At 37.7% G+C, this 15,741-nt stretch overlaps 1 protein-coding gene across 1 annotated transcript; it reads left to right on the top strand.

Moving 5' to 3' along the window:
- The first annotated feature begins 256 nt into the window (after positions 1-256).
- PDV2 (plastid division2) lies at positions 257-15,656 on the top strand. Its single transcript, XM_077359261.1, has 2 exons — positions 257-596; positions 14,800-15,656. The coding sequence occupies exons 1-2, from the start codon at positions 372-374 to the stop codon at positions 15,454-15,456; spliced, it is 882 nt and encodes a 293-aa protein (XP_077215376.1). The 5' UTR covers positions 257-371; the 3' UTR covers positions 15,457-15,656.
- The last annotated feature ends 85 nt before the right edge of the window (positions 15,657-15,741 follow it).

The following is a 15,741-nucleotide window of genomic DNA, read 5'->3' as shown; positions in this document are numbered from 1 at the left end:
GGTTTCACCTTTGACTGATCTGAACCGTCCATCATGATAGAACAGGCTTTGGATCACCTGTGGCCCGTCCTATAGTGGGCCCACCTCTCCTATTCTATTAATCTGAACCCTTGATCTAATCTATATAATCTCAATTCAGCATATCGGACATAGATCCATACAATGTCACCTGGTCGGAATGCCCACGAGATCAACGATTCAGATCATCAGATAGGTCTGCCACCTGTACACTAAAAATCAGATAAATCTTTCTGTATCATTTCTGGTTCTAGTGGCTTTGAAAATCTGGTGGGGGTGCAACAACAAAGAGAAAAAAAAACAAAGAAACTTTGAGAAAGCAAACATTTATGTGGGAAATTTTTTCTTAGAAAATGGAAGGAGATGAGATAAGTGTAGTTCTAGCTAGGGTTTCAGAGCTTAGATCGAAGATAAATAATTGTATTGAGAAAACAACTTTGAGAGATAATGAAAGAGGAGAAAATGAAGAGGATTCTCAATTTATTGATAATGGTAGAGAACCAGATGAAGAAGCAGATAGTCTTTTCAGCATTCGTGATGCCCTAGAATCTCTCGAGTTGCAGCTTGTTTCCTTGCAGGTTAGGGTTTTTTATTTTATTTTTTTTATGTTGATTAGGGTTATATGATGAAATTATAGGGTTTTTTTGGGTTCCAATGGTTATTTGTTTTGGATTTGGTTTTTTTTTTTTTTTTTTTTTTTTTTCTCGAAGTGATTTTGTAGGGTTTTAGGGTTTTTGAGGATTTCCTTTGCGATTACGAAATTTTTTTTATCTGTTTTGGATTTGTGAAGATTAGTGTTCTGGAATGAAACCCTTTAAAACCCTAACTTTCGCCCTTACCTCGCGAAAGTAATTTTTAAAGAATGTATCCAGAGATGAAGTTTTTTTTTTTTTTTTTTAATTTATAAAATGGGAAAGCTTTATTGAAAAAAGAGCCAAGTTCACAGACTGAGATGGTTGAAGCAAGTCGAATAAAAAGCAAAAAGTCCAATTTGGGTGTACACGTCCGCGATTAAAAGCATCAAGAAATAGAAGAAATAGAGATGGTGAAGGGACCAAATTGCAATTTGGGTGTACATCCAAAGACACCCTATGTTAGGTACCTAACCAAAAAGTTAAAAGCTCGAGAGCTGATGGAACACGTTAGACTAGGCCCTTTAAACCTGCCCCATACCAAGGCTGGGACCCACCTAGTCTCATAACTCGGCAGCCCCCTCACTCATGGCTGTAACATTCCACCACGCTTCCATATCTATGGTCCTCACTGGCTCACTCTTTGACGGATTTCACTTTGGACTTTTTTCGAGGTAGCCCTTTCCACATGTAGCACTTTCTATGGCGGCCGTCGCTGTGGTAACTTTACTATGACGGCTTTCACTCTAGTCCTCTCCGCAGTTGGCCCATTCCGTGTCTCTAACACGAGATGTGGTGGCTGCTCTGGTACCAAATATTAGATACTTAACCAATACGCCAAAAGCTCCAGAGCTGATGGAACACATAAGGCTAGGCCCTTTAAACTTGCCCTATACCATATTGGGTCCTACCTAGTTCCATGGTTTTAAATTTCCCTGAATTTTTCTGTAATGACCAAAATATTTCAATTTCCATCCCCACTGAAACAAAATCTACATGATTTTCTTTTTTGTCATTATTTCCCTAAAATTTTGACTGAAATTCCTAGAAATTCGAGAAATTCGACCAAAATTCTCGAAATTCGACTAAAATTCCTGAAATTTCCGAAATTCAACCTAAATTCCCGAAATGGTAGGAATGACAGAAAATGGAAAGATGTTATTTGCATTTCATTTCATTTCATTAATGTAGAGAATGATATTTGGTAGGCAACATCATTAAACCTCATATAAAAAGTAACAGTATCTTATGCATGGGATGTCAGATTGGCATGGGACCAATAATACCTCATAACTCTATGTGCTATTGACATAGACTTGGGGTCCGTACATGGGAGAATGGTCATTGCACTTTCTTTTACTTCATTACATTGTACTTTTTTATTGACTTTACTGTTTTAGACATGCGAGGCAATACATGTCAGTAGGTGCTCTATGTGATTAAGCCATTATGGACGGTTTTGTTACGGTTTCTAAGTATGTATTTGTGCTTATTCTAGCATTTTCCAAAGTTTCATCTTAAAAATTCATCATTTGCATATATTTTTTAGAAGATTAAAAAATTTCTTCATTTGCATATGTTTCCATATATTTCCCTGATTTTACAAGATTTCCACTGAAACCGAAATGTTTCCATTTCCGTGCCGACCGAAGCCGAAACCGAAAACCTTGCCTAGTTCCATACCTAGGCAGGCCCCCACTTGGGACCGTAACACCCTCAAGTCCAGAGGTACAAATATGTGTGCACAATTATGCATCCAGAGATACATACATGGTACACACATGCAAACATATTTATAGATACTTTGATATAGACGTCTGCTGAAGTTGCTTTATTTACTAGAACAGTGACACAAATTATAAAGTAATTATAATTTTTGAAGTCGACGAATTGTGTTTGAAATTTCTAATTATTGATACGGTGCTCATGAAATTTCTTGCTATTTTTGGTTATTTTCTTCAATTATTAATTGTTATTATTCTTTGTAGTCATGATTATTTGTTCTTAGCGCTTGAGATTTTAAAACAAGTTTAAGACTTTAAGATACTTCACTAGATGCTAGATGCATGGCTTGCTTTGCTCTGGAGAAACTGGCTGACTTTTTTTTTGCACCACGGTACCATCTATTGGTATATCCACTACGCTCTGATGCTGCCCTGGAATTGAACTCTGTACACACGAAATACAAGCAAACAAATGCTTTTTCGATTTGTATGCATGAAAAAATGCACCATACATATTTTTTATGGAAGTGTAGAAGAGAGCATCCAGATCTTTGTAGATGCTCAGACAATGTCTATAATAGACTTCCAAGATGGAAAATTGAGGGATAAACCAATGCCAGTTTGATGAGGACCATCCTGGGGTCATATTCTAATTTTAAGTTTCATTTACAGTTTTTTATTTCTTTTTAAGTCATAGGGAGTAGTAAGGTCTTTTCTCATCAGAATCACTTAAGTTCTCTTTTTAAATAGGCTCCACTCATGTATTACGATAATTTTAAGTGGGTAGTCTTTTAAGTCATTAGAAGGTATTTTAGTCCAAAAATATTAGGGTTTTAGAACTTTCCACTTCTCTTTCTTTTCTTATGTATATGTTGTCTCCGGTACTTTTCGGGGATGCTATGCAATGATGGAATGAATAAAGATTTGACCTTCATATCAGGTTAGTTTTCTGTCCCTAAACTATTCTTTTATTTTTTTTCTTTTCTTTTTCCTTCTCTGATCTCTTTCTTTGTCTCTCTCTTTCTTTTCCCTTCTTTCCCTCTTTCCCTCTTTCCTTCTTCACCCTCTTCGGTTGGGTTCATAAACCGCATCCCCTTTTAACCCCATTATCCTTCTTTCTTTATCTTGATCTTGATTCTCTATTGTTTATCTCTTGGCTGTCATGCATTCGCATTAATTTGGTATTAGAGCGTATCTTGATTCTCACAACCCGTGGATCGCAATCAATATACTATGAGGTTTAGATACATATCATGCGTTTATGGAGTTAATTAGTGAAACTGTCTTGATTGGGTAGAAGCGTTGGAGACGAATTTATGGCCATGATTTTAAATTTCGGTTTTGATATGCACAGAAATGGAAACATTTCAATTTCGGTGGAAATCTTGTAAAATCATGAAAACCTATGGAAACATCTGCAAATGATGAAATTTTAAGATGAAACTTTGGGAAATATTAGAATAAGCACAAATACATACTTAGAACCATTACGTAAGTAAGAAGGTCATCCATAATTGGTTAATCACATCAAGCACCTAGTGAGATGTGTTGTCACACATGTCTGGAATAGTATAATCAATAAAGAAGTACAATATAATGAAGTATAAGAAATTAGAATGAAAGTCTCTCTTTCAATGACCCAAACTCTATGTCAATTCTGCATTGAATTATGAGGTATTATTGGTCACATGCCGATCAGACATCACATGCATAAGATACGGTTAGTTTGATGCGCAGTTCAGTTATGTTTCCTACTAAATATCATTTTCTACATCAATGAAATGAAATGAAATGCAAGTCATAATATCTTTCCATTTTTTTTGTCATTTGGACTATTTTGGTTGAATTTTGAGAATGTAGGTCGAATTTCAGGAATTTTGGGGAAATAATGACGTGGAAGGAATTAATTCAGATTTTATTTCGGAGGGATGGAAACTGAAACATTTCTGTCAATTCGGGAAAATTTTGGAGAAATTTAAAATTATGTTTATAGCAGCATAATCCAAGCGATGATCAAATGATTTACATTACTAGGGCAACTTTGGTCGGGCATGCCTTAGAGTGTTGGTTAACATTGAAGAGGAATCGCCGCATATTGTCATTTGTTGGTGTGATATAAGGTTCTATTTTTGGAAATGTTCGCTCCGACGACTTTCAAGAATGTAAAATACTACATGCTAAAATGATTTTAGAGGAGAAAATCAAAGCTTGTGCGATAAAATTATGTGCTTTTTTGAAGATTCAGAAAACTTGGTGAATGTACCTGACCAAGCAGATGTACAAGAGATAAGTTGTCACGCCCCGACCCCACTATGTAAATATTGTATGGTTCTGGGTCTTGTACCCTCCCCGGTTTTGTTTTCCAGCAGTACTAACCGTGCCCGACCCACCCCGCGGGGCCCACCCCTTGGTGATGCTGAAAAAGCGTCTACATAGGGAGAGGGAGAGTTTACATATATGAGAATTTATATGATGGGTGGCCGTGAAAACACGTGAAGTCTAAAAAAGTAGGTACGACCCACTTTTTTTTATGATCCAAACCGTTCATCTGTTTGGGCACAACGTAAATAGGTTGTGCCCCAAAAATCACTTCCATAGGATGATCCTAACCCTCCGATCTATAGAAGATTCCATAAATGATTTTTGGAAATCTCCATATTCAGATCAGTTTAGATCGGAGGGTTAGGATCATCCTATGGAAATGATTTTTGGGGCACGACCTATCTACGTTGTGCCCAAATAGATGAAGGGTTTGGATCATTAAAAAAAGTGGGCCGTACCTACTTTTTTTAGACTTCACGTGTTTTCACGGCCACCCATCATATAAATTCTCCACATATATAACCCAGGAACTTTCTCTCCCTTTCTGATGTGGGATCTTACAATCCCACCCCCTTAGGATCCAGCGTCCTCGTTGGCACACGTACTGTGGGAGGTACTGCTCTGTTACCATTATGTCACGCCCCAGGCCCACCATATAAATATTGTCCGGTTCTGGGTCTTGTACCCTCCCTGGTTTGTTTTCCAGCAGCACTAACCGTGACCGACCCCTTCCATGGGGCCCAACCCTTGGAGATGCTAAAAACGTGTCTACACAAGAAAAGGAAGAGTTCACATATATAGCCCAGGAACTTTCTCTCCCTTTCTGACATGGGATCTTACATAAGTCACTCCAGTCGTCCAGGTCCAGGCTTATGTGCAAGGATTGGTTGCATCGATTTTTTTTTTTTTGAAAGATATGATAAAAATGATAATGAAAATGTCCAAGGCTGCTTGAGGGACAATAGATGTAGCATCGAAATTACTCATAGTCAATCAACAGACGAGCTACAATCGTCATCCAATGACAATTCCGACAGCATGCGGTTTGCTCACATTACTTAAGGATTCAGAAATCGGCAGTACTCCTTCAAAGTTCTTTCTGTCAAAAGTTAGCTCGTGAATAGTATGATGGTTAATAGGGGCAACAACCCTCATCCGGCATGCTTGGAAGAGGAAGGTTGTTCGACATAGTTAATAGAAGCTTCAGATCATACCTACAAATTCATTGATCATAGTATTTGGATCCCTCTCGAATTTTTACTACTTAATCAGGACTTCACGAACGAACATCTATAAATTTAAGGAAACAGAAGAACCATTGTTTTTTCTGCCTAAGCTATCAAGGTACTATGAGTACATCAAAGGTGGACGGTGGGATCACATTATTTCAAACCGACAACACAAGTGCCCAAAACTTCTTGTACGTTAAAAATATTTAGTCTGCTTGGAGGGCCAACCGTTTGCAGATTGTGCAAGGATCAGAGCCAACAAACTCTTAACCACCAATCATTATATTTGGTGGGGACCATTCTAGGGCCACATTCTAATTTATGTGTCTTTTAGGTAATTTTTATGTCTTTTTAAGTCATGGTGGGGTGGTAGTGTCTTTTCTCGTCAAAATCACTTAAGTTCTCTAAGTTATGAGTGTTTTAAATAAGGCCCAGGCATATACTACGAAAATTTTGAGTGGGGAGTTTTAAGTCATTAGAGGGTATTTTAGTCCAAAAATATTAGGTTTTTTGTTAGGATTTAAGAACTTTCTAGTCCCCTTTCTTCCCTTTCTATCCCTATTATCATTTTTTCTTGATATTTATCTTTCTTGATCTTGATTCTCTATTATTTTCTTCCTTTTCTCTTGGCTATCATGCATTCACATCAAAGTTTATCTTGAAAGGTTATCTTTTAATTAATAGAAAATTGTTGCACAATCAATAAAAAAAAATTCTCACACACTTTACTACTGTAGAATGTGCAACTTATTTCGTATATAGGTATCTTTACCTATTCAAGTCTGTATTAGGATATCTCTAACTTTCAATATATTCATAAAAATCAATTCAACTTGGAAATTCGGTCTAGTTGGTACTTCTAGCAGCTTCTTAAGCCAAAATATCCGGACATTTCAGAACCCATCATCTTTTATGCTTTGATGAGCTTACGTTCTCTAAAATCCGATCCTCTTTGAACCTTAACTCCTTGGACCTTTTAGTAGAACACCCTTATTGATTGAAATGTCTTTTTTGAGTGGTGCGAAAACCATCATATTATTTTACCAAAGCTTGTAAGTTAACTAGTAATCTATTATGTTCTTAAGGCTCTGTTCACTTGTTTTCCCGGGAAAGGAAAAGAAAGGTTTCCTGGGATTTTGACGTGGCATTAGGAAAAGAAATCCAAGGAAACTGTGTAGGAAAAGGTTTCCCGTGCCTGTTCACGTGCGCTGGAACTGTGCAGGAAAAGGTTTCCCGAGAAACTGCTTGCCCACTTTTTTTTCACGAGTTTTCCCTGGAAAGCAAATCCGACCAACATAGTGGGATTTGGTTTCCCACACTTGTGAGAAAAGAGACATTTCCACATCACTTTTGGCAATTTCCATGTCATTATTTGACATTTTCCACCTAGGCTTGTTACTTTCTCAAGAAAGCAAGTGAACACCAGAATTCTGTCTTGTCAAGGAAAAAAGAGGCTGTTTTCTAGGGATTTGCTTTCCCGGGAAAGCAAGTGAACAGAGCCTAAAACTATTTCTCAAAACAGAGTCATGGTTCCAAACCATTGAACCTTTTCTTTTTGTGGAAAAAAGCATATCTGTTTTCAGCCACCAATAGAAACTCTACCAAGTGATGCCAAACTCGCCGAGATTTCAAAATTTAATTCACCAAGATTCAGCTGTACATTAACCAAGATAAAAACCCAAGTTGTATGTTCAAAACTAATGAAATCATCTTTTATGTTTTCAATTTCCGTATCACTTTTTTGTATTAAAAAACTAATGAAATCATCTTTTATGTTGTCAATTTCCATATCATTTTTTTTCTCTTGCGTAGAAAGAGTGAATCAACTAAGGCCCTGTTTAGATTGCAAGATTTTTTTGGAAAAGTTTGGAAAGGAAAAATATTTCTAAAATGTCCTACTTTATTTACGCAAGAAAAAATACAACATAACCTCCCCCCTCCCCCCCCTCTCAATTTTTACATAGAGGGATCTTCAATTTATGATAACATCCCTTTAAATTAACCATAATCATGTCAGTTTCCTCTAAATAATGGAAAGAAAAGTTTTCCCTAAGAATTTTTTTTTTCTGCCAGAAATGTTTTTCTTGCAATTCAAACATGGCCTAAGATTTCATTGCTCCGCTGCTATAATGATGTTGCTGCGTCATATCATGCATTCCAAAATGCGCACTCCCTATTATATCTTCTGCCTCTCTTGCTGCTCCTATCAGAACACATCCCCCAATTTTTATCCTTCATCTACATCCATGATGGATGTTCTAACTTACACTATTCATATGAACTTATCTAGCAGAAATCACCTCATAGAATAAGATGTTTTGAAATTCCAAATTCAGCTGCCTAGTTATCATGCATGCTAACACAATTGCCTGGCTACAATAAACTGTAAGGGTCCGTTTGGATGCTGAGAAGATTTTGATTTGGATTTCTCACATTTGCAGCCCTTTTTGTGTTGTGATTTGGATCCGGATCAAATTCTTTGATTTCCAAATTAGCAACTGACAGTGAATAAAAACAGATTTCCAAATATGATGTGGAAATAAGTAATTGGAAATCCACAAATCTGGCAGTTCCCTTCACCATATTTGCTCCTCAACCTCTCCCCTCCAGCAGGAATTACCCCCTTCCCTCTCTATCTCCCTCAACATGAGCTGGCTGATCTATTCATTTTGTAGTCAAAACACAATTCCAAATCCAAATACAAACTATCAGGTATCCAAACGGCCCTAATAGATCATCTTTCCAATAGCCATGCGTTGTTCTTTTTAGATTAATTATGTTCTATGCCCACGTTCACCATCTTTACATCAACCTAGATCTAGTGCCAAGTACTGAAAACTTCTCTTCACCCCTATACCTCTCACCAGAAAATCTTCTAGCTCTGATAGCAGGCATTGCTCTGAAAATGATACACTCAAAGCTCATGCATAATCACTTACCAATTCATAGGGAATATGAAATCACCTAATTATCTATGTAGGTGGAATTTTCCTATTCATACTATACTAATATACGTCATACCTTTCTAGATGATTCAGCATGATCTACCACATCAAGCCTCTGAGATGCAATATCAAAGGGCTCAAGAAATGCATCTTGGTACCAAAAATCACCTTTTATTATCACATTTTATCATCTTAAACCTATTCAAGTTCCATTTGCTATACAACGTTAACTTTATTCCACCTAGTTATCACAACCCACAAGTAGCAACCATTCAGAAAAAAAAAAACACAAGCAGCTTATGGAGAATCCTTATAGGCTCCTTTGGATTGCAAGAAAAACGTTTCTCATGGGAAAAAAAACTTCTTGGAAATTTTTTTTCTTTCCAAAATTTAGAGGGGAATGATATGACTGTGGTTAATTTAGAGATATATTATCATAAATTGAAGGTCCTTCTCTATGTTAAAATTGAATAGGGTTGGTTCAATTTATCTTTTCTAGTGTATAAAAAAGTAGGAACTTTAAGAAATATTTTTCCTTTCCAAAATTTTCTAGAAATTCTTGGAATCCAAACAGGGCCTCAGATTAAACCCAAATCCAGGATGCAGTTGCATTGGCAATAGAATGCCTCCTCTTTCTCTAACCCCGACATTCCTGGTTCTAGATTTCATGAGTTGGAATAGCTGGCTGTATTGCCAACAACTCATATTGACAGCCGAGTCAATTTCAATGTTTTGATCCTATAATAGATTGGCTGCACAAGTTTTACTAGATAAGTTTGAGCTAAGCGGTGTTCAGGTTTAACCTTTGAAAGCTTAGTAAGTCAATTCTGGATATGGATAACTTTACTTGAGTTGGCCAATAGCTGACTGAAAAGACGTTTTTAAATGTCGGTTTTAGTGTTGGTTTCGGCCACCATCTGAAATTGGAAATTTCGGCCCAAATCATGTAAAACTTTGCCAATTTCGTTTTTTTTTTAATTTCCACCCAAAATTTACCCCGAAATGTATAAAATTTTAGTGGAAATTTTGGCCATTTCGGTGGAAATTTCGGGGAAATCATGTAACATTTCGGATTTATGTACTTTTGGTGCCTGTCCTGGTCGAAATCCGAAATTTCAGTATTTCGGCCTAAATTTAAAACCATGGTTGCCGAGTTTGGTCTGGCAAGTTCATGTCTTGTCAAGCCTTTGGACAAGACTCTTGGTCTTGGCTCAGTTTCTGGTTGACTTGATCAAATTTATATTGTGATACTGATAAAACATTATACATATTAATTTTTTTTTTGAAAGGCTTTTTACAAGTGACAGGGGTGCAACACGAGGACTATTATACATATTAATATTAGTTAATTTCTAGTATTTTTATTTCCATGTTATTAGTTTCTAGGATTTTATTTTCTATGTTCTTTAGAATTAGGAAAGTTAATTATTTTCCATGGAATTTTAGTTCCATCCCATTGCCTATATATAGGCCTCATTGTATTAGGAATTGGAACTTTGATGATTAATTGAATGAATTGAGATTTTCCGTTCTAATTTCCTCTCTTCTTCTCCCCCAAGTCTTCATCTCCTCTTTCTCTTCTTCTTCTTCAGGTTATTTTCGTCTTTTCTTCAGGTTATTTTCGTCTCTTCTTCCCCTATTCTTCTAATCCTATCCCATTTCGTCTATTTCTCTCCCCTTTCCTCAAATTTTCTTCACGGTGCTGCATCACTCTATAATATTTATTCACCTGGTAGGCTAGTTGCTTTTTTGAGATAATTGACCTGGAGTTGTTACTTCCAGCAGAACTCTTTTACTCATGCTACTAGTGGACTGAAAATTTTATATGATATCAAATTATCAATTATATGTAATGGAAATGAATAACCTATTACATACAAGTATCATGGTATGATTATACAGCATGCAACGCAATTCATACTGTATTCTCTAAAACAATGTGGTCGTATAATGAATTTTTATGAATATTATTTGGTACTGTAATCTCTAAAACAATGTGCTCGTATAATAAATTTATATGAATATTATTTGGTACTAGAGAACATATATTAGAATTATATTACCTCAATAAAATTACAAATAACAGATATTATGTGCTATGTGGTATTAAGTAAGATTTCAAGTAGTCTACTTTATTGCGTATGCTTATATTAGTACCATGCCATATTATTTAATGTTTTGGAATTTTAATTAGTTCTTAGTTTGCCTTACTGAATATGTTGTGACAAGATCACAAGTCCAAGCCACCTGTCAAATTTGAGGGTCTTATCAAGATTCTAATTGACTTTGCATCCAAGCGACCTGTCAAACTTGAGTGTCTCACCAAGATTCTAATTGACTTTGTCTTTTATAACCCTGCTTGGGTAGCTTTGAAAGGAGTCACCTGATACTCTCCTGAAATAAAATCACACATGTGAAAGAGCGGCGTGTTCCAATTCGGTGTATAATCAGCAAAGTTAAATAATCTTACGACTAACAGACCATAGGTGACTTTCCGACTTGCTCTAGCATGAATATTTTCTTGTGCATATAATTGCAAGAATTTCTATTGGATCTGAAAAATATTAGCTATGATGAAATTGCTGAATTGCGTCAAAACATTAGAACTAAGCTGCACAACCTGGCCGTTTGGGTTGATAAGTTAGCTTCTCTAAGCCCTCCATCCAACTAGATGCTATTAAGTGAGATGTATTTGGTGGCTCTATTGTGCAGAGCAAGAAATGGTTGGCCTAATAATTTGCTGAAAGACAAACCATCATATGAGTGATAATGAGGAAGCTCACATCTATTGGCATATTAGATCAACTTGAGGCCAAATAGATTTTTTTTTAACGATGCGAATTTTTTAAGGGCAAAAAAAAAGCAAAGAAACAATCAAGCTGGTCACCAGCCAAAATGCATCCAAGAACAAAAATAAAGAAAAAGGAAACAAAATGCAGAGCTACATACCATTCAGGAAAAATTATATAGAGCTACACATCACCTTCCTTTTTTAAGAAACATGAATCCAGATTTGTTGCCAACGGATATACTGTAGAAAGGATTTTGTTGTTTAATACTTTAATGTTTGATTTTCTTTTTTATTTTTCTATCTGGTAGAATAGGACATATATCAAGTGGATGTCATCATAGTTCTAGAAAAAGCAAACATTTAAGAAAGGTATATGCGACTTTGCAGAGACACATTTGCACATTTAAAGTAGATGCTATTACACATTAGATGAACGTGGCTATCGGGTTCTCACTTTGTCTGTTGGGTTCGCTTCTATGGCATTCCCCTGCATGTTTGGGTTGTCTCCATGGTGGAGGCCTTAGGGAGCCTTTTTGGCGAGGTAGTAGGATCCAAAATGGAAGGTTATCACCGAAACTGTATGAGTTTTGTCTCAGCTAAAATTTTGGCCCCGAGCTGGATTTTCCCTAGCTCTGGGGTTTCGCTTAGAATTCATGACCAAATCTTATTCTATTGGGGTTGAACTTGTTAACGAAAATTCTTCTTTGCCGGCGGAATGCCTCTCGGCGGATCAGACCTCTTTGCTTGGCTTACCGTTGGACCTCTTTGCCTGGCGTACCGTTGGATCCCGTAGGGGATTCAAATTTCAAATTCATAAATCCAATCAATCCTGGCGGGTCATCCGAGAGTTTGCCATTAATTGTCTCTGACAAAGGTGTGATGGGACCTATAATTAGGTCTGCAGACGCTTCTGAATGGTTGGTGGGGCCTAAGAATGCTTCTTTGGTTGTATCTATTAGCAACCCCAGTTCGTCTTGCCCTTGCTCTCGAGCTAAACTTCCTTGGGCCCATGGAATTATGGGGTCTAGATTTCTGGAAAGTCTCCTTATGAATTTGTTTGGAACATCCTTGGTATTAAAGACCGGAGCTAGAAGACTAAATAGTAGTCTGTTGAAATTCTGAAAAATATCAAGTCGGGTAGTTTGGGTTCTCTCTAGCTATTTTGTAGCGGTGGATCCTACGACGAAAACGGATTATATCATGTACGACTGTATGTTTAGGGGTGTATTATGTTTTGGAAACTATTCTACTCTGTGGCCCACTCTAAATGGTTCGGGGCTTAGGCTTTGACTTTAAGTTGATTACTCACCTTTCTTGGTCCTTTTGAATTTTGGTAGTGGGTGGGGGTCTTTCTTGGGAAGATGCGAAAAGACCTGAGAAGGGACGTTTTGCTTAAAGGAAATTAATTGTCTTGGCAAGAGGATTCGGATGGGGTCACTTTCAGTGACCTTTCTGGTCTATTCATAAGGCGGTGAAGCATATTATCTAATGCGTTATTTAATGAGTTATCTGGATTGTAATGATTTAAATGCAGACATTGTATTTTTTGTAAGCAAGGATGGATAGTCAGGCTTCCGGGCAGCAGGAATCCTCATCATGCCTGGTGGGGCGTAAGAGAAATTTATTTACGGAAATCATGGTGCTGGAAAACATCCTTCATAAGATAAGAAGGATGGCCTATGATGAAAGATTAGCCTCAATTAACAGATTTCTAGAGAATAGTAGAAATTGGAATAAAACATGGGACGTCTCGAAGGAGATGGCTATTTCCTTTTTGGAGGTGGAGATTGAAGCTCGAAGAAGCCCGGGGTTCCTGAACAGGAATCCGGAATCGGGGAATTTATCGATGTCCTTTCTGCAAAGTCTCCTTGACGATCTTGGTAAATGCTCCCCTTAGTTGACACGGTTTTGTCACTGTTTGAGGGTGTCATTAGGCTGGGGGCCTGATCGAGGTGGATAATAGAAATGTCTCCAGTGATGTTTTACCCCTCAAAGGAGCAGGAATTTCCCCTGACCTGTTCACACCAAAAACCTTGTAGTAAACATTCAACCTTCGTGAATGTTTACTTGACATTCTGGGCTGTGCAGCTAATTTTCTGCAACGAGTTGGTCTTGGGTTCTTATAAACTCTCCCCTTGTTTGACCATTCAAGCCATCTTGGTTTTAGTTTACTCTTGTTAATAACCCATGGCCTTCTGCTTTTCTTGTTGATTTTCTTATTGCCAATAGAAAATTCCATTACACATGTAATTAGTTGTGTGGTAACATACTCTGCACTGAATTGCCACTGCCAGATTGTGAAATTCAAAAACTGTAATGAACTGAGTGCTCTATGATAGCTCTAAAATTTGCAGTTCATAGGTTTTATCAGTTGACACCAATGTAAAGATTTTTTTTCTTCTGACAGTAAAATGCTATTTATGAGAAGATACTTATGAGACATCTGTTTGTTCCCTCTTTTCAAATTCCATGCTTGCTTGAATCCCCACTTCCATACCACTTCAAGCTTCACTTAAATTCTTATAACAAGACGTCTTGGTAAACCAGGCATCTATTTCATTGAGAAACCTCCATAGAGGCCTGCCTCCGTCTTGGTTTTGATCCTTTTATTGGATTTTATTGGATCAAGGTTTCTGTTTAATCCACCTACTTGAGTGAAGAGATTGGTATGTGTTGAGTTGGGTGTCTTGAATTCAACCCGGTTGGGGTCCGGAAAATTTGTGTGACCTAGAAGCGGCCAATTTTTGCTCGGCCTGGCCCACTATTTAAGTGTGTTTGGCCCGGTTCGGGTAAGCTTGTTTTGTCCCACTTTGTATAAGGGGGTTTAGGGCTTATTTCTTGTTCTGGTTTTCAGATGTGTTGAGAGCTCAGGAAGGGTGACAAGGGTGTACAAAGGTTTCGGGGTGGGTTTGGTGAGTGATACCGATTTTCACTTGTAATCTCCAGTTCTTCTAATGGATTTTCTTGTCGCGTCTACCGTTGATGTAGGCTTTGTGCCGAACCACGTAAATCAGTGTCTTCATGTGTTTGTTTGTGCTTGCCTGTTTTGTTTTTTTGGTACCATTGAAATTGCAGGTTGCTATTGAGGGGTTTTTTCACAACAGTATAGACTTTGACAGTTGGTTTTCTGTTGGCCAGGCACTACAACAGCAACAACAGTATGAGAGAGAAGCATCCCTAGCTGAGATCGATCGGAGCCGCAAGTATTTACTCAAGAAACTCAAGGACTACAAAGGAGAGGACTTGGAAGTGATACGCGAAGCATCTGCCTTTGCTGGCGAGACAGTCGAACACAATGACGATCTTCTCCTTCCTCCATATCCAAGCCGTCTTCCCGACTCCCTAATCTTGGATGACAGTTATCATTCACACTTCTCATCCATTCCTAACAAGTCCATTCGAAATGGCGTTAGTGGAAGCTTAAAGCCCGAAGAGAAGAGAACCCCAGACAAATCTGAGAAGAAGCCAACTCAACCCGCGAGTAAAAACTCACCGACCGGGATAAGACTCGTCTTGGGGTTGGCTGCTAAAACAGTTTTCACACTTGTTAGTGTCATCTCTATTTTAAGCCTAGCGGGTTTTGAGCCGAGGCTTGGGAAGAGGAACACTCAATTCAAGGTTTTGGAACTGGTTCGAAAGCCCGCAGATGAGGAGAAACAAGGGCCAATTCAATGCCCACCCGGGAAAGTTCTGGTTATAGAAGATGGGAAACCAAGGTGCCTTGTGAAAGAGCGAGTCGAGATTCCGTTCGAGCCTGTTGTTATGACGCCGGATGTAAGTTACGGTTGTGGATGAGAACGGGTATTGGTCGTCTTACTGGTGTGAGTGTAAATGAAATGTCATAGTTATTATCAAATCTAAAGTTTTATCTTTTAGTTCAGTTTTTTATTTTGAAACTCTTAATGCTCAACTTTTTATTGAATTTGAATCTCGTGGTTGTAAGTGAATTGTCATAGTTATTTTGATCCGATCAGCGGAATGCTGGAATGGGTGTCCCTTTGTTTTTTGATTCCTCGATTATGGATGGATCTCTATGGCCTTGTGGGTAGAATTCTTTCATAGAGATGTTGACTCTTTGCT

Source organism: Tasmannia lanceolata, unplaced genomic scaffold (genome assembly GCF_043159265.1).
Source record: "Tasmannia lanceolata isolate RefF3 unplaced genomic scaffold, GAP_Taslan_0.1 ptg000018l, whole genome shotgun sequence".
Lineage (NCBI taxonomy): Eukaryota > Viridiplantae > Streptophyta > Magnoliopsida > Canellales > Winteraceae > Tasmannia > Tasmannia lanceolata.
Note: the sequence above shows the minus strand (reverse complement) of the source record. Positions and strands in the feature narration are given on the sequence as shown.